Source organism: Astatotilapia calliptera, chromosome 18, assembly GCF_964374335.1.
Source record: "Astatotilapia calliptera chromosome 18, fAstCal68.1, whole genome shotgun sequence".
Lineage (NCBI taxonomy): Eukaryota > Metazoa > Chordata > Actinopteri > Cichliformes > Cichlidae > Astatotilapia > Astatotilapia calliptera.
In genome coordinates this window covers 9,433,811-9,456,080 of record NC_137439.1, presented here as the reverse complement: position 1 = coordinate 9,456,080, position 22,270 = coordinate 9,433,811, and the positions used below count along the sequence as shown (strand labels likewise).

The 22,270-nt window shown below is 40.1% G+C and overlaps 1 protein-coding gene across 2 annotated transcripts in view; it reads right to left on the bottom strand.

The window, feature by feature from the left end:
* Nucleotides 1-17,636, bottom strand: part of atp1a2a (ATPase Na+/K+ transporting subunit alpha 2a) — a 50,298-nt gene extending 32,662 nt beyond the window's left edge. For both annotated transcript variants that reach the window (XM_026150625.2, XM_080292525.1), the window contains exons 1-10: nucleotides 17,504-17,636; nucleotides 16,567-16,641; nucleotides 15,344-15,403; nucleotides 14,374-14,577; nucleotides 10,948-11,061; nucleotides 10,367-10,501; nucleotides 7,878-7,995; nucleotides 3,702-3,970; nucleotides 1,945-2,143; nucleotides 846-955 (exon numbers count right to left, since the gene is read on the bottom strand). In XM_026150625.2, coding sequence (XP_026006410.1) covers nucleotides 846-955; nucleotides 1,945-2,143; nucleotides 3,702-3,970; nucleotides 7,878-7,995; nucleotides 10,367-10,501; nucleotides 10,948-11,061; nucleotides 14,374-14,577; nucleotides 15,344-15,403; nucleotides 16,567-16,641; nucleotides 17,504-17,515 — 1,296 coding nt within the window. In that variant the 5' untranslated portion in view covers nucleotides 17,516-17,636. The remainder of the gene's footprint in view (nucleotides 1-845; nucleotides 956-1,944; nucleotides 2,144-3,701; nucleotides 3,971-7,877; nucleotides 7,996-10,366; nucleotides 10,502-10,947; nucleotides 11,062-14,373; nucleotides 14,578-15,343; nucleotides 15,404-16,566; nucleotides 16,642-17,503) is intronic.
* Nucleotides 17,637-22,270: the final 4,634 nt, after the last annotated feature.

The following is a 22,270-nucleotide window of genomic DNA, read 5'->3' as shown; positions in this document are numbered from 1 at the left end:
CTCCAGTTTCTTCTTTAGTATTTAGGAAGGATTTTGGATTCCTGTCTTAACTCAATAATTATTCAAATAGTGACTTTTATTTCTTGTAATATTTTGGATCTCGGAGTCACATTTTGCTTCAGATGAGTGTCAGCTTTCTGACTTCACAGAGTACAGTCACTTTCAGTTTTCCTTGCCCTCTGTTTTGTCTGGCATTGCCGCTCTGTGTAAATTAATTCAAGCATGTTTAAAATGTACTTTCCTATTTCACGTCTCTGGTTCATTTCCTGTTTTACTTTGCTAGTGTTTTTTGTGTCTTGTTTTCAGTTTTACTTCCTCCCTGTCTGATTGTCTGGATTGTCTGTGCCCATTTCTTGTTATTCTCCTATGTCTAATTCCTAATCAGTTGCCTGTATAAATTGTCCTGTCCCTGTATTTGTCTTGGTCATGTCATCCGCTTATGTCTGTTTAGTCCTGTATTGTTCTGCTTTGCTTTCAGAGTTCCTCCGTAGAGTTCTGGTCTCCCTCGTGCCTTGTGGATTAATGTTTGGATTTTATTGTATTGGACTTATCTGCTAATAAAGCTCGCTTTTAGTTGGATTCTTCACGCCTCTTCTGTGCTGCACTTTGGCTCCTTTACACCTCTGCCCTCCACACACAGCACTGTTTGTTCAAAAAGCGTATTCATATAGCTGCCTCTCCCTCTTTTATCTGAACCAAATTCACTGTGAATACTGCTCCTCTTCTTTGGAGATGAGCAGAGGATATTGGGGGGAAAAATAAATATTATACATACTTCTTCAGGCACCAATACACCAATAAGTGTGAGTGAGTGGCAGTATAAATATATATATACTTTCTTTTACCATTACGATGGGAAGGTGCGCCTGTCCGGGTTTGAAAACAGCTCTGTTGCAGAGGCCAGCCACGCGAGACAAAGCAGTCCAAGTAGGAGAGCTCTTGTCAAAACCCAAACCTGAGAGAATAGGAGAAGGAACTGTGTTAGGCTTTTTTTTAAGTAGGACTCATGCAGTATTTATGCTATGGACTTAACTCTCAGTTCACAGAGTACAACTGAATATTGTAGCTAAATAATAGAATCAGGGTCAGTTAAGTTCAACAATCACTGTTTCCTTGACAAAAGTGATTTTTCAAATCCCCAGTCTCTAAAATGCCATTCATTTTTAACTAGAGGGACTCAAAATAAAAAGGTGTTTGGAAATGACTTGTATCAAAATTTCAACCCTCCCACCCAATTGCACTGAAAATGACCTTCACTCTACTGCAGGCGCCTGCATTCATTTTTCATATTTTCCTGGACTGTGTACAACGTTATTGTGGAAACACACTGACACACTATGGCTGGGATTGTTGAGCTTGACACGGTGCAGTACAAAAGGCTAAAAAGGCTGCAGCAGCTGTAAAAATCGTCTGCATACTTTATGGAGAAAAAAAAATTGAACACACTGTGTTTTTCGTAGCTCTTGCCTCGTTTCTCTTGTACAGCCTTTGTCAGCACCACTGGCTATTCCTTGTATGAGTTCACAATTGTCTGACTCAGGACTAATTAGTATTCATGGAACACCTGTTTTTTCTCCTGCCAGACCTTTTGGTTATTGCTAAAAGCTTCTTTAAATTTTGGCTCGATTTTCCACAGGAGTCAAGAATCCGATTGGTTCCGCAGAAGCAGTCTTGCAGAGGAATTCTGGGAAAAGACACGTTTGTAGCTGAGGGTTATGCCGCCCACCGCATACCGCTGCTCAATTAATCCAAGCAGTAGAGTGAACAGCCTTGTTGGTTGGCGGTGTGAACATTGGACAGATGAATTTCAGCAGGTGGTCGCACTCCCCCCCCTCCGCATCCCCCACTCCATCTCTCCTTTATATCTTTCACTCTCCAAGCTCTCTCTCTCTCTTTCCTTACTTTCCCCCTTGTTTTCCTCCTCTCCTTTCATCTCAGTCTTACCAGTCTGGTCCTCGGTGGTGTCCGCATCATGGATCTGGTTGTCGAACCACATGTGGGCCACCGTCATACGGTTCTGGGTCAGCGTGCCCGTCTTGTCGGAGCAGATGGTGGAGGTGGAGCCGAGAGTCTCTACGGCCTCCAGGTTCTTTACTAGACAGTTCTTCTTGGCCATTCGCTTGGCAGTGAGAGTCAGACACACCTGGGAGGACAGTGGGAGGTGAGGGCAGAGAAAGAGTAGGGGAGGGAGAAAAAGGAGAGGCGAGGATGGATGATTGTGAAAGCATGTGTACGCAGCGGAGCATTCAAGTGTTTGTGCATGTGAAACCATGCGTGGTCCGGGTACCTTCTCAATGAGAGTGTGTGTATGTGTGTGAGGATCTCGCTGGTTAGTTAACAGCAGGTGAACAAGAACATAAAAATATGATGAGTGGACATATTCCATATGTCACCCACATAGCAACTAATATATCACACATAATGTACACACAAGCATTTTCACACATACCTTACTGTATGATGTATTTAAAGGGAATGCAACTAAAGAAACCAGCCACTGGAAGTTAATTTATTTTCTGCGACCACTGAAATGTCGACTGATGGCATTTAAAATGCCAGCTGGCATCCCCCTCAACCTGCTCTCTGTTTGTTGTTGCAGAAAAAGTTAGCTACATTTTTTTTTTGTAAGAACAAGATTCGGTAATAAATCACTTTGCTGTGTTCTGTAAGATCATTAGACCTACACCTAACATTCAGCGAGGGTAAATTAGTGATAGGAAAAGCACAGGTGTAACTAATAACATTGATGATGGCTTGGTTCCACGTAGATGTGCCAGTAAACCGTGACAGTGAGCCAGCAGGCATGCCATCAGGGCTTTGGAACTGGCACATGCAAACCTGCACTAATCAATATGTTTATGTCAACAATATCAAATGGGTATGAAAGCAGCTGCTCGAGATGAAAAGCCCGTGGGAAATTAATGCCACCTACTGCTATTTTCCTAATTTTTGTAAAGCCTTTAAGTCTTTTTTGTTTGTTTGTTGGTTTCATTATTGCTGCCTGTGATCTTAAATTCCCATTATCAATAGACACAGACAGACTTCTGCTATACATATTTAACAGGTGAAGAAGCTAGTTTCTGATCTTCCAAATTGCAAAAACACAAAGAAAGCAGCTTTAAGTAATCATGCTAATGATACCTTGTACAACCAAAAGCTAGACCGCAATCAAATGTACAAAAAGTAATCCAACATACCCACACACTACAGTCCACACACTAGTCAGCTCCTGCCTCGCTCTGCTCATTATGATGGTTCTTTACAGTTTATTTAAACAAAATCTTGCTGTTGATGTAAAAAAAAAGTACCTGTAAAAGCCCCCCCTGCAATCAACCTGAATCATATTCTTTGTTTAAAACTACCATTTCAAACACCATTTTGTATCTTTGTGTAGCACAGCCAGTTTTTCTTTCCCACATGGCTCCATTCACTTCCTTTTCCCAGAAGCATATTATGGAGTGATCTTGCAACAGGGGATTATTGTAAACTGAAGTGCACATTGTGTCATTGCAGCAAGGACAGAAAGAAGCTGTGCAGGGACATAAACTCTCATTAAACCTTTTAAAATGCTCGGCTATTTATAGAAAATCTTGCAGATATATTTTGGAGAAAATCATTATTATAAAACTTATTGTTCTAAAAAAACAAAAAACAAAAAAAAGGGAGAGAGACGCACAAACACTCAGATACACTATACTCACAGTGACAGTAGCCAGAAGCCCCTCAGGCACATTAGCTACAATGATGCCAATGAGGAAAATGACGGCCTCCAGCCACGTGTATCCCAGGATGAGTGACAGGATGAAGAAACTGACTCCCAAGAAAACAGCCACACCAGTGATGATGTGGATGAAATGCTCGATCTCGATGCTGATAGGTGTCCGGCGGACCTCCAGCTCAGATGCCAGAGTGGCGATGCGACCCATCACCGTTCGGTCACCGGTGGCTATCACAATGCCACGAGCTGTACCTGCAGTAGGGGGTCATTAAATTTAAATCAGTCATTCTGTTTACCACAAAGGGACATTACCGATAAAATTAGTTCAATGTAACTGCCTTGACTCAGTTAAAATTGGTTTACAGGAGATTTCTGTTCTGCAGGGCATAATACTGTAATTAGGATGACTGTGCAATAGATAAAACAAAAGTAGGCCACCAAAAAAACAGCAAAACATGAACAGCTGCACAGTGGAGACAATATGAATTAAAATAAAATGTGATCATGATTTCACTCACTGGCCCTCCTTCCAGCAAATAGTGGTTATATCCTTGTTTTAAATGTGTAACTAAAGTTATTACTCGGATGTAATACAGGGTCTCATTCCAGTCTTTAGTGTAATTATGAAAAAGATTATCTAATAGTTGTTTTCATAAGCCGCTAGAGGAACAAGTACGTGTGAAAATGCTCTTGTGCTATGTCTCAAAGTACAGCAGTAACTATTAAATGGGAGTTATTATTTTGAATCTGAAAGAACATTTTAATGGCTTGCTTAGTCATGTAAATCTGACAAGTGAAGGTGTTTGAATGTGAGAGTGCAAAGCTGTGGTTGGTCCAAAGGGGAAGGCTGCTATGAAGCTATGAGCTTTGTTATAAAGTCTTGCTGTCAGTGATTTCTTTTTTGGTGGGGGTACAAACTGGCCACCTCTCATTTCTTCATATATTTCTAGGAAAATGGGACATACTTCCAGGATTTATTGAAACATCCTGAAGCAGAGATGGAAATAGACTATGCAAGACAAAAAAAGAAGAGTTTGCACAATTTTAATGAGTTTGAAACTCAATATTCTGTCCAACCACCTCTATGCTTCAGCACAGCTTGAACTCCTTTGTGCAAGCTTTCTTCTGTTAATGACGACTTGAACCAAAAATGTCAAATTTTGACTCCTCGCTCCCATAAGACCTGTTGCCACTGATTTTCCGTGCACTACACGTGCAATATGACACACCTCAGCCTTTCCTCCCTGTTTTCCTTCCTTAAGAATGGCTTCTTGACAGCCACCTTTCTACAGAGACATTTCTGATGAGGCTTCAGTGAACAGTAGATGGATCATCTGAAGAGTCAGATGCATCTCTCAGGTTTTGCCAGGTCTTTGCTGAATTATTTTTCTTAAGGACATGACTGTCAGATACTGTTCATCTGCTGTAGATGATTTTTTTTAAGGCTGCCACTTCTTTGTCCTCCACTTGTCCAGTTTCCTAACACATTTCAAGGGCTCACTGCACATCTTACACAGATATGCCAAGTTTTCAGCTAATAGCTCTTTGGGAATAACAATGTTAGTGCAACAATACTATTTTACGGCTGTCAGTCCGTGTTATGTTTGACATTTTTTGTTGGTTCATCTAAAGAAATGCAAGTATGTGCTTTTGCAAAGTGTCTAAAGACCCAATTTAAATTTGATTTTTTTGGTTCGTTTGTTATGTGTCAACAAAGCACTGCTTCATCCCTCGAATTTAAAGTTAGGTGCCTTTTTTATGCCTGAATGATTCGTAGATCAGTGTTAGGAGGCTTTAAAAAAAGTTAAATATTAGGAAATGAAGGGTGGCTCAAAGTTTTGCACAGTACTGTAAATATGTGTCCTAAGCAGTATGTGTGAGGTATTATCTGATCTTTTAATAGAAATGTAGTTCCTGGTTGTCAGTGAATCAGGCAGCAATAAAGAAAAAAACTCAAAGATATTTGTTGGGAAATGAAAATGCATGGTTCTGTTTTCCTGACATTAATATTCAAGTGATTAGATTTTAGCCACTCATGCAAATGCTGAAGCACACAGGAAAGCCTCAAGGTGCTCTAGACCAGAAGCCTGAGGTCCACATTCTGCATTAAATAGATATAAAACATTCACCAAACTCACCTTTTTTTTTTTGTGCAATTAAAAGTTAAATTAAAGTCTTTGGATGATTCATCAGTTCAGTAGTTAACAACATCAGTTTGTTGCAGTCGCTAGTCAAGAAGCATCGGTTTTTCAAATGATGGCTATTTTTTTAAGACAGCTCTTCACATGAGAGGTCGTGAAATTACAGACCACTAGGTGTGAGTTACAGCTTTCAGCTGGGTGACCAGATGCTCTCACTGCTGTAGTGAGACTCAGAGTCATATGTGCAGGGGAAAACAAATGCTAACAGCGTGGATACCGTGGGCACTGCAGACGACGTGCTCTAATGTGTAAACAATGAGGAGGTTCGATGGCGAGACATAACTGGCTGTAGAGCAGTGATAGATGGAGGTGAATTACAGGTGTTGGCCAGTGATGGGTGCTTGGATGGACTGAGCAGATGCTCGAGAAAGTGGATGAGGAGAGAATCCAGATAAGCAGACTCTACCTTATCCTCTGAAATGTGAAAACTGTGAGTTACTCTGGGCAACCAGCACAGTTTCTGATAGAGTTTGTTTTCCGGATGTAGGTATGTCTTTGATTTTTGCAGAAAAACACACTTAGTTATATACGATAACAAACCACAGATGTTGCAAATTAATGATTAATTGAATTTTAAATGTGAATCTTTTATGATTTTTAATCGAATAGACATGCAGAGGTCCATTTTCAGCAACTTCACTCCCGTGTTGCACTGGCACATTGTGGTAGCTAATGCAAGTTGATCACGTTTGAAGGCTAATTTATCATTTGAAAACCTTTTTCCAATTATGCTGGCACAGCTGAAAACTGTTCTTCTGATTAAAGAAGGAAAGAAATATCGTGTTGAGTGTCTGTAGCATCACCCTCTGTGGGTTTGATTATAGCCTTAAAATGTCCCTCAAAAAATAACTTTCTTCTGAAATTCATCAGAGTGTAAGAAACGAAGAGTATTCTGTGTGCTAAATTGCCAAAAAAAAAAAAAAAAGCTTTGTGCAACTGTGCTCTACTCGTTTACAAACCAGCACAATCTGGTGGGGACAATTTAATGAAGCTTCCTCTTGAGGACCTGAGCTGTGCTTCTTAAACTATACTTGTAATCTTGCTCAGTTTCTCCCACGTCTTGTTCTACTCTGGTTAGGGCCACTTTGCAGTACACACCTTTTATATGCAATCCTGTTTCTTTTTAGGCCTCCAACTGAATAGCCTTCGATTTTAAAGACTTTCAGAATGTCCATTACGTCTGAACACATAAAAGCCGATCTTCCACACACCCAGCCAAATTTATTGTTTCTTTAATCAGCACATCTTTCAGCTGTGCTAACGTAATCAAAGCCCGTTAACATGCTAAACCTGCATTAGGGAACATAATGTGCCATTTGAACACAAGAGTGCTGAAAATGGGCCTCCATACACCCACACAGGTATTCCATTAAATTACAGCATTTCTGACTGGTTTAATGTTCAATTAGTTGGAAACAAATGTGTATTTCAAAAACAAGGACAGACACTTCTGAGCTTGTAGATAAGTAGGATGTACTTTTTTAACACTTCACTTTCATAAAAAAAAAAAAATCTTTAAATTAAGTCAGAAATGGCTCCACAAACGTGTGGCCAAAACGCAGATCTTCAAAGATAACATGCAAGTGTTCAGAACTGTTAAAAAAAATCTAGCTTCTAAAACTTCATAATAACTCCATCACCATTAGATGTTCTTCTAATGTACATCTTGTTCTAAGATCTATCTGATAAATCTGATAAAATCCCTTTGAAACTTTATGACTGACAGCCACTGACCACTCAAATTCCCAGTGATTCTATCTCAGATGGAAATGCTTATTACTAATCCTCATGCATTCTGCATGAGCAGCTACACACTGCGTGGTGCAGTGTACGGATCATGTACTGGAACACATTCACCGATGGGTGGTAAAGCAAAAATGATGCTGATCTCCAGATGGCTTAAAGGAAGACATTTAGAGCCGATAAGAGACAATCTTGGCCAGATGTGGCCTACTGACCCTCGACACAGTTGGTGGAAAAGAAACAGATGTTGCGGGTCTCCAGAGGATTCTGGTGCGTGAACTCAGGGGAGCGCGTCTGAGGCTCAGATTCTCCCGTCAGAGAGGAGTTGTCCACCTTCACAGGGAGAGAGAGAAAATGGATGTGAGCGCGGTGTTATCAGAGAGACTGAAGAGGTGAAACTGACAGACTGGAAATGGAAAAAAAGGACTTTATAACAACAAGTGATATAGCGCTCTTGTCTTGTCAAAACTGTGTTCTGATCTAGGTGCTCGCTGCAACACGGTGTAGAAATTTGAACCACTGAGAGAAACCTTCACCCTATTCGGCAACAGCAAGTGCAGCTGCAGAAAAAGCCTTTGATATTTTCTATACCGGTAGCACCTACAACATTATCTGATTTCCACACAAGCCATAAAAAGCAGATAAATTAAACCCAATTAAATACAGGTAAGATATTAGACTTGGTAATTTATTGAATGAGGAAAATGATACAATATTACATATCAGTGAGGGAGAAAGGTGTATGAAACTCTAGGAGTAGCATTCAATTTAAAGGTGAAATAAATCAGGGATGACAATTAGGTGAGAGTGAGCGCCCTGTTTTCATGGTAGGTTTATTCCCATCCCCATGTAGAAAATGTATTATGGCTCAAACAAAGGAGGATCTGAGAAAAACGGATGTTCAGGATCATCAGACTGGGAAAATGTTGAAATGTATAATCCTTCTCTGGAGAATTTAGACAACTTCGTAGTCAGACAGACAAAAGAAATTAAAGATCTTTGTTGCTCACTTCAGGTGTGCTCAAGAAACAAAACAAAACAAAAAATACTACAGTTAAAGGCATTTGGTAGTCTGCCTGGTCGGTCACAAAGGAACTCAATGTGAAAGGCCTGTTTTACAGTGGCTAATGATTCCACCATCAGAAGACTAACTAAACAACACTGGTGTATATAACAGGATTGTAAGGTTTGTGATGCCCATCTGCATGTTTGCTACCAACTGCTTGAACAAGAAGGCTGTTCTGACAGTGCTTTATGGATCGGTTCAATGAGAAGTGTTGTAGAAAATATACATATAACGTATATTCACTGACCACAACGTTAGGTGCACTTGTTCAACTGTTGGTGCAAATATCAAATCAGCCAATACCTTGGTGTATGGTCAAGATGACCTGCTCAAGTTCATTTAAGTGACTTTGAACATGGCACAGTTGTTGGTGCCAGACATGCTGGTGATAGCTGCTTAAAGCTGAATGCATCACATCAAGTTCAAATGATCTCAAATCGGTTTGTCCAGCATGACAAAGAGTTGTAAAATGGGCTTCAGAGACATCAGATCTCAAGTCAACAAAGCACCTTTGGGATGTGGTGGATTGTGGATGTGCAGCCAACACATCTTTTTGTCTTCTTGCATTTGTGGGGTTTTTTTCCATGTTTTTCACTTTATTGAAATAAAAAATTCAAAAATTATTATTTTTGAAATATTATTATTATTATTAGTAGTAGTAGTAGTAATGCATAATAATATCATGTCAGTGGAAAGCCCTGAGATAGACACTTGTGTTTCTAAAACCTTGTTGAATCCATGCCATGAAGAATTTAGTTTATGTTTAATCAGTGACCAAGTCAGATATTTTTTATTTCAGTTATCTAAACTGGTCCTCTTTATCTCCTTTTAAGACCTTTGTCAGAGTCAGATGAACCTTTAGGTCATATTTATGCAGAAAATATTAAGAAATGTCCAAGTGAGCGCGCAGACCTTACTCAGACTCGACATAAAAAAAGACGAAAATTTAATCAAAACCAGATTAATCTTTCACACAAAATATGTATACAAAATGCCCTTTCCCTGGCTCATCAGTATGAGGTGAATTCTACAGGAACAATCTGACTCAGTTTTTCATTAAACTGCAAATCAGAAGCAGACAACTAGCCGCTCAAGCATCGTGTTTGAATGTGATTACGTGGTGTCTTGGAAGCGAGCCATAATGAAAGCATTGTCTGGGTGATGTAAATATGGTCATAGCTAACACAACAACAGTTTTTGCATGTACAACTGCACATTGCTTGTTGGCAGGGGAAAAGGCTTTAACAAGAAGATGTTTAAAAAAAACGTTCAGGAAACATTATTGAAATCATTTTTAAGGGAAACTGGGAAAGGTGGAAAGTCTGATTACTGCAGCATTGTTGTGGGTTGGTGCATTACTTTGATCCAGACTAAAATATCTTTCAAGGACTGACAGCTGGTGAACAGTTTATCACAAGTCCAAATATTTTATGAGTTATTTGATTTATTTATCATTCCCGTCCAAGTCACCTGTACTTCGTTTACCTGCAAATGTTTGCATGCTCAGATGCTCTTTATGATAAACAATGTGCTAGAAAAAAGAGAAAATAAGGTAGAAATACCAAAGTCAGCTGAGCTACTGTAATCCCACTGCGACTTCCAGGTTCCCCAGGGACGGGCCCAGCACCCCTCCCCTACCTTGCATCCGCTGGAAGAGATCACTCGAAGGTCAGCTGGGACGCGGTCTCCCCCTTTGATCTCCACCAGATCTCCCAGCACCACAAGGTCTGCATTGATCTGCATCTTCTCCCCCTCCCGGATCACCATCGCTTGCTGGCATGGAGAAAAAAAGAAGAGCAGGGAGAGGGAGTGTGAGGAAGAGAGAACGTCTGGGAACAGAGAGAGGATTTAGTCAGATGAGGAGAGAGGAGCGATATAAAAAGAAGAGAAGCCAGGGGGTATGGAGGTATGTAAAAGACAGATATAGACGAGAAGGGAGATGAGAGGAGGAAGACAGGTAGGGAAAAGAGGCGCGAGAAGTGTGTGAAAAGAGTCTAAATAGATTAAAGAATTAGGCAATCAAAGTGCTAGAGGTGGATAACGCAAGGGGAGTTTTTATGCAAACACACTCACAATCCAAAGTTGGCTCAAACATTTATTCTTCCTTTGTGCAAGCTTATTAGGTTTCCACTCAAGTGAGTGTGTAAGCCCTACTTGAGGGACGGCTTATTGATTCAGAAAGCTCTGAGACTACACAAACACCAAATGCATCAACTTACCTGTGGCACCATTTTCTTGAAGGAGTCCATGATTCGAGAGCTTTTGGCTTCTTGGAAGTAAGAGAAACAGCCGGTGACGATCACCACAGCTGCCAGCACCACACCCAGATATAACTGAAACGGAAGGAAAGCCATGTAACAGGGGGAGACGGTGTCTTTATCAACTTAGTTTGGTTCATGTAAGGTACACTTAAGCGCAGGAAATGGGGATTTATCAGCTTGAAACGGGTCTTAAAACAGTAAAACCTTAAATGTACATGTGCAAGAACAGAGTTCAGAGGGAAAAACCTGGGGGAAGCTCACAGACTTAGTGAGAGATTTAAAAAGAAGAAGTCATCCCAGAGCCGGAATCTTCTGTACTATTTTTGTTATCTTGGACAGCTCAGTTCTCGTCAGTCCAAGTGAGCATCTGTCACCCGAACCCAGAAAACCAAGGACTGAAACTCCAATCTGCGAGGCCACTAAGAGACGCTCACGGAGCTACAGCCTGGCTTTTTAGACTTATGGTTATGTAAAAGCAGGAAACATTCATTCTGGTGTATTTTTATTGCATTTTTGGTGGCTATTTTCAGGTCTACTGTGAAAAGGCTGTTATGGGTTCAGCTCTCACTGATGCAAACAAGACAGCCAGGCACTTTGGATGAAAGCATCTGCCAGCTGGTGTACTGTATGTCTTGGACTCCTGGAAAGAAAAATTACAAAATCCTGAAAAGTTTCCTTTTTGGAAGGTGTCGCTTTCATTTGACAGCAACAACAGAATGTTTTGCTCTTTTACACTTCAGTGGGTTATTGTTTCTTTCTTTTTTTAAAAACACTAAGTCTGTGCAAAAATCTTCTGAACCGGGAAACATATCCGCTGAAAAATCACTTGTCAGTACTTAGAACATTTTTCTCAATTTCAGTGTTCAGTTTGCAGGTCCTGATTTTGTCTCCATGTGAGTTTTTGCAGATTTTAGAACAGCTCTTTTACCTCCTCTCACTTCAGAAAGAAATATTTCTGTTCACCAGCTGCATGGAAATTATAGAAACAACAGCTGTCAAGGCAGGTGACATTTAAATCAACAGGTTCTTTCCCAAATGTGAATTTTAACACCAAGGAATATACTGCGTTATTTCAGCGGCACTTTCAGAAGCCCGCTGGACCATTTTCTCAAATTAAACGCAATTCTTCAGGTCAATAAAATGCATCAAAGTAATGTAAAATTAACTTATCATCTGACAACAACCATATGTGGAGTACACTTAAGGTGGAATTTCTTCTGTAATAGCTGCCAGTACACTTTGCAAAGGCTCAAAGTGCCGAAGCTGCAGGCTGTCAGGGCTTTGAAGTAGCTTACCGGAGCATCCAGCTGTACATGCTCGGCGCTAAATGGAGAGATTAAACTGCTGGGGGATTAATGTGCACGTGTCTTTCTACTGTACGTTACTGTATATTATGCAAGAGCTTAATGCAGACTGCATAATGAGTGAGAGCCATAATGTGCAGCATGGGTGGTGCTTGGCTCTGTTTGCTCAGTGGTTGGTCTGGGTGTTTATTCGTGCGACTGCTAGGACTAATGCCAGTGTCAGTGGTTGTTTTTGTGCCACACTCGGAAGAAGGCAAGGACTCTATGTCACGGTGTAACCGATATTCTGTACTTATGGGGACCTAATCCTGCTGTTTCTAAAAAGTATTTTTGGATTCATGTTACACTTTAGAAGCTGAGTTTTCCCCCTGTTCCTTTTCAGTTTTCATTCTTTATTCTGTTGGTTTTCATGTATGCTGTCTCTGTATTGGTCCCTGTGACCAGTTGGGTTTTTATGGGAAACTCAAAAAGGAGATTAAGATCTCAAGACAAAAACCTCTGCTGAGTAAAGGTTATGTTAAGAAAATATAACCAGCAGAAAAAGAAAGCCAAAGAAAAATCCACCTTAGTTGGACTAACAATAAGTATGTAGCCACGTCGTGATTTGTGATGTGATACTTTTTCCTTTTGATTTTTTTCTTCATTTTGTGAAGTGCAAGGTAAATGGCATCTCCGTCCATTATACTCAACTGAAGGCAGACATCTCTACAGTGAGTAACACCCAAACCATCTAGATAGATAAATACCACTTTAAGCAGAGGAAAAGCTTGTCCTTTGAAATCTCTTTACTCTCTAGCCTTTGGTTTAAGATTTGATTCAAAGCAGCTGAAAGGCGTGAGGCATGTCTTTAATAACAATTCTGTATTTATACAAACAGTCATGTGAAAAATAACATTTTCACAGGACTCCTGTGAAAACCTAAAAGTACACCCCCTGACTCAGTGGCTTGTAGAACCACCTGTAGCAGCCATAACTTCAGCTAACAGTTATCTGTATAACCTTATCATTCTTATGGCTGCAAAACGACCACATAAACATAACCAGTCCTGCACTGTGCTGCTTTTTTCCAAATGTGGTGCTGTGCCTTATGGTCATTTAGTTTTGTCAGTCCAAAGGACATTATTCCACAAGTCTTGTGGGTTGTTTAAATGCAACTTTGCAAAGCTAAGCTAAGCTGTGCTGCCATGTTATTTTTCGAGGAAGGAGGCACCTGGCAACCCTTTCAAACAAGCCAAATGAACATTTAGGTGTTCAGTGTTTTTCTAATGGTACTGTCCTGAATTTTGACATTTAACATGCTAAGTTACAGCTGCAAAGTTGGCAATGTAGCTCTTGGACTTTCCCTTAGCATTTCACAGTCTGAAATTTGGGTGAATTTGCTGGGACATCCACCCCTGGGAAAACTGTGGCATTATGTTAACACACGCCTACCTCAGACCAGCAAACTGCCAAAATATCTGTTTTTATGGAGGTGGTCACATTTACTGTTCATCAATAATCAAGTGTATCCGATTGGGATCACAGGACTGCTACTCACCCTCTTAATCCCTACTGAAATTTTAATGGCATACTTAGTTTTTCACATAACTGCAATCTTCTTTGCAGTCATTTCATATTTAATTTTTATCCCCACTGGAGTTTTGAGGGGTCTAACAGAATGGTCAAAAGGATGTGTGATGTAATCAGATGAATTTTGTCACTGTTCTCACCCCTTTTGTATACACCTCTGCTAACACTGATTTGATTTATATGATTGTTGGTACAACTCTGCAACTTGTGCTTATGGGAAATGATGTTGAGTCCCACCAAAGTTAGAAAAAGCAGGAAAATCCATAAAGTTTGTAAAATTTGCTAGACCTGGAGGAAACTTTAAATTTCATATAAAATTAGAATTAGATAAGTGCTCCACATAACCAGAGTACATCTGTCTGAACAAGATTAGAAGAAGTTAAAATGATGCTTTCTTATGCATGGACATGTGCATTTCCAGCTCTGTGTATATATTCTGCACGTCTTACTCTGAGTGTGTGATTAATATGTTAGGTCCATATGTGTGCAGGTTTTACAAGCAGTTTCTCACATTGTCATTGGGCGGCTCCTCCTCTGTGGCCACCTGAATACTGTAGGCCAGGAAGCAAAGGATGGCCCCAATCCACAGCAGAATGGAGAAGCCGCCGAAGAGCTGGCGGCAGAATTTGACCCACTCCGGCGTGGTTGGGGGAGGAGTCAGAGTGTTCGGACCATCCCTGGCAAGATTCTCTACAGCTCTGGCATTGGTCAGACCCTGGGGGAGAGCAATTTTTAGGAATAAATGTCTTTCTGCTGTCACAGGCAATCTTATTACAACACAATGGCCCAGTTTTCACCTTGGCTTAAAAAGCAATTTTACAGCTGTAGTTGCAGAACATCAAGTGTCCCCGTCTGGCCTATTTAACATCACAAGCATAGAAAAGATGCTCATCTAAGATGCTCTGTTGGATGTACCTATTGAACATTTTCCTCTTAATTTCTTTTTTCCAATATCTCATTTAGCAAAATCCCGTGTAAATATCCAAAGTGCTATGATTTAATTAGAACAGATAATCACACATCTGATTAATTGACTTTGATTGTCTTTGGAGCTTGACAAATGTTTGACATTTTTACATCTTGCACTATTTCCCATGGTGTAGAGCTTTGATTTTTTTCCATGCTCATCTTTAAAAAAGAAGATAAAAAGATAAAATCTTATTGACCTCACCTGGAATGTTACAATTAGAATCAGCAGCAGATGTGGTGAAAGCAAAAAATGATGTGGTTTATCTGCAATTTGTTTTTATCCTGAAGTGTGCACGTTTATTTGAGTGTGCAAGGGATTAAAGATGAAGAGGTGACACTGGGGAGAGCCTATGTTGACCAAAGTAATGCTTGGTCTCCGTTTGGATGTTGCTCTTCAGTCCGGGCAACGAGAGATTGCATCTCTGTACGGGATATTACAGCAGCTCTTTCTTGTGTGCTTGTGTGCAAGCGTACATGTGTACTTAAGAGAGTTTGTGTGTGGCTGACATTACCAGTCTGAGGTCCACTGCATATCGTTTCCCCAAATCATCCAGATCTATTTTGTGGTCATCCTGCAAAAATAAAATGTTTCTTTGATACTGAAGCCTCAAGAATCACAAGCGCAAAGCACAGGTGCACTACAGCACTGTTTATTTATTTATAAGGAACCCCATTAACCCCATTAACCCCTGTCTTTCACTAATAAAAGAGTTTATTGTTTGTATCTAACAAGGATCCATCACCGACAGACAGACAGACAGATGAGTAAACTCTATTGTGTCTTGAGTGTGTAAACCAATAAAAACTGATTGTTTCCTGCTGCAAAGAAAAGAAACCCACTAAATTTTCTTGTTTGGTGGCACATTTCTGCTACTGGCCCAATCCCAAGACATTTCCACTGTGGGTGAAATGGAGTTTGGCAGTGTAGCAACAAAAACTTCAGCCATCAGCTGTCAGGATTGTATCATTCACACAGGATGAAGGGTGAATTTCTTAGTAAGACAGGGGAAAATCCATATTTTTCCTCACCAACAGCCGCCTCACTAGCTGCAAGTAATTTGGCCACAATCAAGTAAAAAATTAGATAGTTTGTTTTATTTATAAGCACCTAAACCTAGTATTGATTAGCTATTGTCTGGTGGTGGTGAAAATGATTTCTGTGGGGAAAAAATGCAGGAAATCAGTAACTAAAGAAGTGTATGAGCCAGACAGATCAAAGCAAAATTAAACACAAAACTTCTCCTAAGTGTTGACAGTATCAAAGGGATTCTTTTCTTTAATCAGTCACAAGCCAATCTGATAACTGACAAGAGCGACTTTATCAGAGATAAAGTAGCAAAAGGCAAAACTTAGCCCACTTTTCATGGACATCGCTTGGCTGCCTTCTGACAGCACCTCAAAGAGCTACAGCTCTGCACAAGACGAAACTCTGCACTACACTGCTGGTGGCCCACAAATTATTCAGTATCTTTCCGAGTACAAAGAGGAGCAGCCAGAGGGTGGCTGAGCAGATAGGAGAGGACAGACTGGCTCACAACTAGTCTGCAATTGACTGCACTAAACATGTTGGATTGCCATTTTGTTTATGGGTCACCGTTTTCATTTATAGCCTTGTTAAATAACCTGGTGTCTTTGGAGTAACACTATTTGGGGATCATTTGGTAGCAGCGGCATTGGAATCAATCACTGTGCCAAATGAGTATGAGATGGAGCAGTGACAGCTTGTTTTTCTTACCAAGGCCACCTCCTTCTTCAGCTCATCCAAGTTCTTTCCCTTCTTATTCCTCTTCCCTCCGTTCTCGGCACCACACTAGGGGAAAAGAGTGCAATAACTATACATTAGGGTATCATCGTAAACCTAAAATAAGTGGGAAAAGTCACTTGCTTGGTAGGCACATTGTGCCCAGCCATTTACATTCAGAGCGACAGAATGCAAGCATCAATGTGAACACAATGGACTTTGTGTTTCCTTGTTTATTTCAATCTCCTGACACTGTTGGCAAACCATTCACCCAATATTGACGAGAAAATATCTTTTTCTAATACTGCAAGTTCCTCATTTATGAGTGCGAGCGAGAGTGTGTGTGTGTCACGAACAGTTGGAAGAAATGTGCATCATGGAAATCATCTGCCGCTGTCAGTCTCCTCCTGGTGGCACGTGTGCATGTCAGTGAAGGAGGGATATACAGCGTGAATGAGAGGAGAGTGTGAGTAAGTGACACAGTGAAAAAGTAATCAGAAAGAGCCAAACAGGGAGCACAGAGCCGGCGGAGTGCCTGAAATGTGTCTGGCATAGCAATTTCCCACCACTGTGTGTGAGGAAGATTACCAGGCTGTCCTCCCATAAAGCTAAATGGAATGGGCCTGATGGAGAGAATAAAAGCAAAATTACGTAATTACCCAAATAAACAGCAAGCCGAGAACAAAACTTATTGAGGAGGAAAGCCATTATCCTGAGATGTTACTGTCTTTTTTTGTTTGTTTGTTTTTTCAAAAGGCATCATTCTGACACTTCGAGACATCAAGTGCTGAAGACGCATTTAGGAAAGTCTGTGATGCATGTCCACACCATATGCTGTCATTGCACATATATTACAGTAAGTAATGAGCGATGTTCATTCATTCATTCGCTGATATTAGAAAGAAAAGCTTCAGAAATCAAGAGAACTCACCCCTTTGCCCATGTTGGACGTCCAGATGTCGGCGGGTTGTAATGTAAAGGACAGCACTTAGGAACCCCGGCCACAGTTGAGACTCTCCTCCCACGTGTGGAAGACACTGGTGGCTTTTTTGGGCCTGGCACCCCCACCACCAAAAACTCCTGTCAGGGAAACCTGACCCATACACCCCGCTCCACTGGCCCTCCCCATTAGGGCTTCTCCATATTCACACCCACCCACCCTACCGTGAGCAAATGGTCCCACGCACACACGGCAAGTACCTGCACCTGCTTAATACGTCACTGCCTCCTGTCACAACACACAAGGCCTCTTAGAGAACAATGGCTCTTCAATCACTCGTGTCAACACTACAAGTGAAACCTTGGTAGCAACATATCATGCAGCATTTCTAACAAACATCATAATGAGGGACCGTTAGTGACCCTTAAGAATTCTCATTAAGACTCATTATCATGCAAAGGGAAGCACAGTGTCCAGCTGTTCGTGAACAGTAATGATAGTGAGAAACTGCTGTGTTATTGTATAGCGCTGAAATGATTTCTTCATTTGTCCTGTGCATGAAATCAATGTGACTCACTGCCAACACAACACTTAAATTAGCTTAAAGTCCAAGTTATTTACTACATAAGGTGGGTCATGACCACTGCGCCCACACAACAGATGCTGCAGATGATCTTGTATCTAATGTGCACCAAATGTCTTATCACTTTTTGCCAATTGCTTTTAGAGCAGATTCTATGCTTGGTGTCTGCTTACATTGCATTGCATCTAATCCTGTATGAACTTTGTACTTTAGGTCTAAGCGCCTGTACAATGAGTTTCTCTGCAGTAAAGGTCTTTTATTTTTAATGGTATATTAGCATGGTTGTTTGAAGTTCAGCATAAAACTCTGTGTAGATAAAGCTTCTTATTAAAGTGTCTAAGACATAAGCCAGAGAAGTGATCGTACAGGTCAATTAAACGAGTAACCTTCTAAGAGAAAAAGTATCTTTAAATCTAACTTGGAGGTTGTATATTTTACTGATGATGGCCTAAATCTTTGTACTAAATGTCACCAATTCAGAAAAAACTTATAAATAAATATGTGCAAAAATGAAATCCTCACACATCAAAACCCTTTAGAATTTCACACTGGACTTAATTACAAGAAATATAAAAGAGAGCTATAAACACGCACAGATACTTTGATTCATTCGAAAAATAAAGTTGAATTAAGAAGCATTGCTCCCTTTGTGGCAAGCACCTGATAAATGTGATAGAAAAATGGTATACATGAGTGTAAGCAGATAATGCCTTCAGTGCATACTTAGTCTTTTTACTTGGCAAGGGAGTTAATCCCAGGAGATGCCTGTGTAAATAAGCAGATGCATATTTACAGCCTGGTACAAAAATGGGGCTTTGATCAATTTCCTTGTTCACGGCTGTGTGGGGAAATTTTTTAATAACTAATTTATTTAAATCTGATCAAGCCTAAATTTCTCAATTTGAAGGGCATAGAAATGCTGCTACTACCTTGAATGACAGGTGGGTCCTGACTAGGCGCAAACCTGCGTCACATTAGCTGAAGATGCTACTACTCTGTAATCATGTTTGTTTCGAGCATTTATCATGCAGTTAGCTCCCAAATAATGGGCTTATTGCAATGTTTATTGTACCACATGATTAAATAACAACTCTGATGCTCAGTTCTGGTAAGTAAAATTTGAGTATTATTAGCAATTTAGCGTTACTGTACTGTAATTAGCAGTTATCTGTGAAGGTGCCTTGCTAACCAAGTTAGCAGACAGCTTAGCCATCCTCCCTCTCTGTTATTATATCAAAACTCAGGAGTTATTGTCTTAAAATTTCAACTCAATGAATGACCGCCTTTAAGTTTCAACAAACCTAACTTAAAATTTTTAATTATAAGGACATTTGTAGCTCTACACTAAGCTACCATGTATTAACTCGATATTTGCCTGTCAACCTTCTACTTATATATTTAGGCATTCTGTATGTTTTGATTGATGAGTGAGTTAATTCTCATTTATTTATTAATTTATTTGTTGGTGAAGGGGATATCAACAGGCAGGAGTGTGCTGATGCTATTGTGTCAACTTTAAATCATTTAAATAAAATCTGATGTTGCTCTTTTATTTTTAATACTTTGTTAAAGTTACAGATATCTTTTAGTGTAATAATATACACTTTTTATATTTTACAACATAGTTGTTTGTCAATTCTAAATAGGCAGCTTTAGCTGGTGAATACGTGACCGTTTTTACAGGTCATGGTTGCATCCTCTACATTTTTGCCAAACAGAAAGAAACTTGCAACTTTGTGCAAGTCCATGAACAGTCAAATTTTGTTTTTGTCTTTTTGTTTCACTTTTGTCCCACCAATCCCGAGAGAGTGAAGCCACAACATGCTCTGCAGTAATTCTAAAATCCTCACTACAGTTCATAACAGGTGTAACAACAAAATATATCAGAGTGTATGAGCAACTTCAGCCATCCCTGAAGTTGAACTCAGTTGTCTGGAAACTTTGGGTTGCTCAGGCAAGCGATCTGGCTTTATTACTCCACAACTAATTTCTGGCTAAAGTCTGGCTTATACAGTGCATTATCATCCATCCAGTTTAACTTTGAGAAGCACAGCATATAAGCATCTGTTCCACAATGTCACAAGATAATACAAAAATTCCATCTGCATCAGCTTTAAATTGAATTTTTAACACATTTAATTATGGTTGTTTGAATAATCCAAAATAAACCTACATTTGCAGCATTCAATGATCTCCCATTGGCCAGTCAGTCATACACTGTCTCCGGGCAAGTCACCGCACATCTGTTAAAGACTCTGATGTGAATAATGAGGCAAAGTATTTTTGAAAAGGTTATGCTCACTAAATCCCACCAGCATGTTAATTCAGGGGAAAAAATCCCCTAAAAAAATTGTATGTTATTTTGCCATTTCGTGAAAGGGTGGTTAATGGTTGCTAGGCATTTATTTCCTGTTTATCATTATTCCTTTTTGATTGTAGGATTGCAAAGGGCATGATGAGGAGAACCCATTTTAGCGCTCACCTGCCACCATCATGCAGGAAAGCTTAAAAGTTTAATTTCAAAACTGAATTCCTTTTGTACTTACAAGAAAACCACCACCTGGTGATCACTGTGCAGCATTTAAAACCGCCAGATTACATCCTCTAAAATGGTCTTTCTGAAAATGCAAAAAGCTTTCAGATAGCTAATAAGGTTAGTGCTGTTCTATAATGAGTTTCACTTCTCTTGCCAGCAGTAAGCATATTCAAATATTTCAAATGGTAACTATATCATTTTGGAAGGACCTTCGTCTTTTGAAAAGTTCATAAAAGTGAGTCTTGGCAGAGACGTACGTGACAAATTTACAGAAAGCTTAGCACTCGGCATAGAAAGAAAGACACGGCAGGCACTTTCAGCTGGGTTTACTTTTGTCTTCTGTTGACAACAGCTGGCGACGTGGGGATTTTATTTTTATTTACGTTCTCTTTACAACATATTACAGTCACCAAAAGTCGTTAGTGGTTCGAAAATGATCACAAGCATTAAAATAAATGTAAAAAAATGTAAGAAGCTCCAGTCATTTCAAATGAAGGAATGTTATTCTGCAACTACGACTAACACAGTTCAAAATACATACAAAACGTGTGTTTAAAAGGCAGTTTTAATGCTGTTTGTCTTACGTCAGGTGTCTGTGTGGCTTTGCTGAAAAAAGAAGAAAACATTCTAACTAATCCATTTGACTGGATAGTTAAACAGCGACTAGTGAAACCAGTTATATCGATGTGGATTTTAGCACCTCCATTCCTGTTATGAATTTTAAAGAAACATTCAAGTCTACGCTTTCCACCCTGCATATTAAGCTCACCAATCGCAGTCCATCTTTGGCTCAGGGTTGGGGAAGGAGCACCTTTAAAAGAAAGCTCTGGGGGAAGAGGAGGCTCTATCTGTAGTGATACATATGGATTTTTGGCTGGGCTTAACACACCAGATAAGTCTCTTCCTCTAAAGATTTCTCCCACAGCAAGCACCTTCTCCCCCCATCTTTTTTTTTCCTTCCCAGCCACATCGCGCTGCATCTAGGGCTAACCAAACCCTTATCCACCCTTCATCTTCTCTCTGACTCCGCACAACAACCTTGATTTCCCTTCATCTTTGAATAAAACATACCATAGAGACAGCCACACAGTACCTTCCATAACACACAAGGTCAGAAATATGACATATTCCAAAGAGTTACATTACATTTCCTCCCTGCCTCCATAAACATGTTCTCCATGTGTTTTCTTGCACACATGTAAAAAAGCCTCAGAAACATTTGCTTTACTTGGGGTGACATACTGCTTTTGTTTTTTAAACTTCACATGTAATCTAATTTTTAACACTTTTAACAAGACACACATATACATAAAACACGCAATGGCGACCGGAAAAGAGCTAGCTAGATTATAAGTTTTTGTTTGGCGTCTTCAGTGAGGACTAAAGGCGGATTTGTGCCCATCCGTTTCCTTCCTCTGGAAGTAGTGGGCAGAGGAGAACCTTTTGGCTTTCGAACCAGCAGAAAAAAAAGACAGTAAAGGGCCGGAGAAGAAGGGCTGGCAAAGGGACGTGCCCCTTAGGGAGGTGGTGCTTGAAGGGCAAACGAGAGGGCGTTGGTCGATCACTGGTGAACACGAAGGGAGGGGAGAGAGAGAGAGATGTCCATCACCGAGTTGAGAAAAGAGAAGAAGCAAGAGGA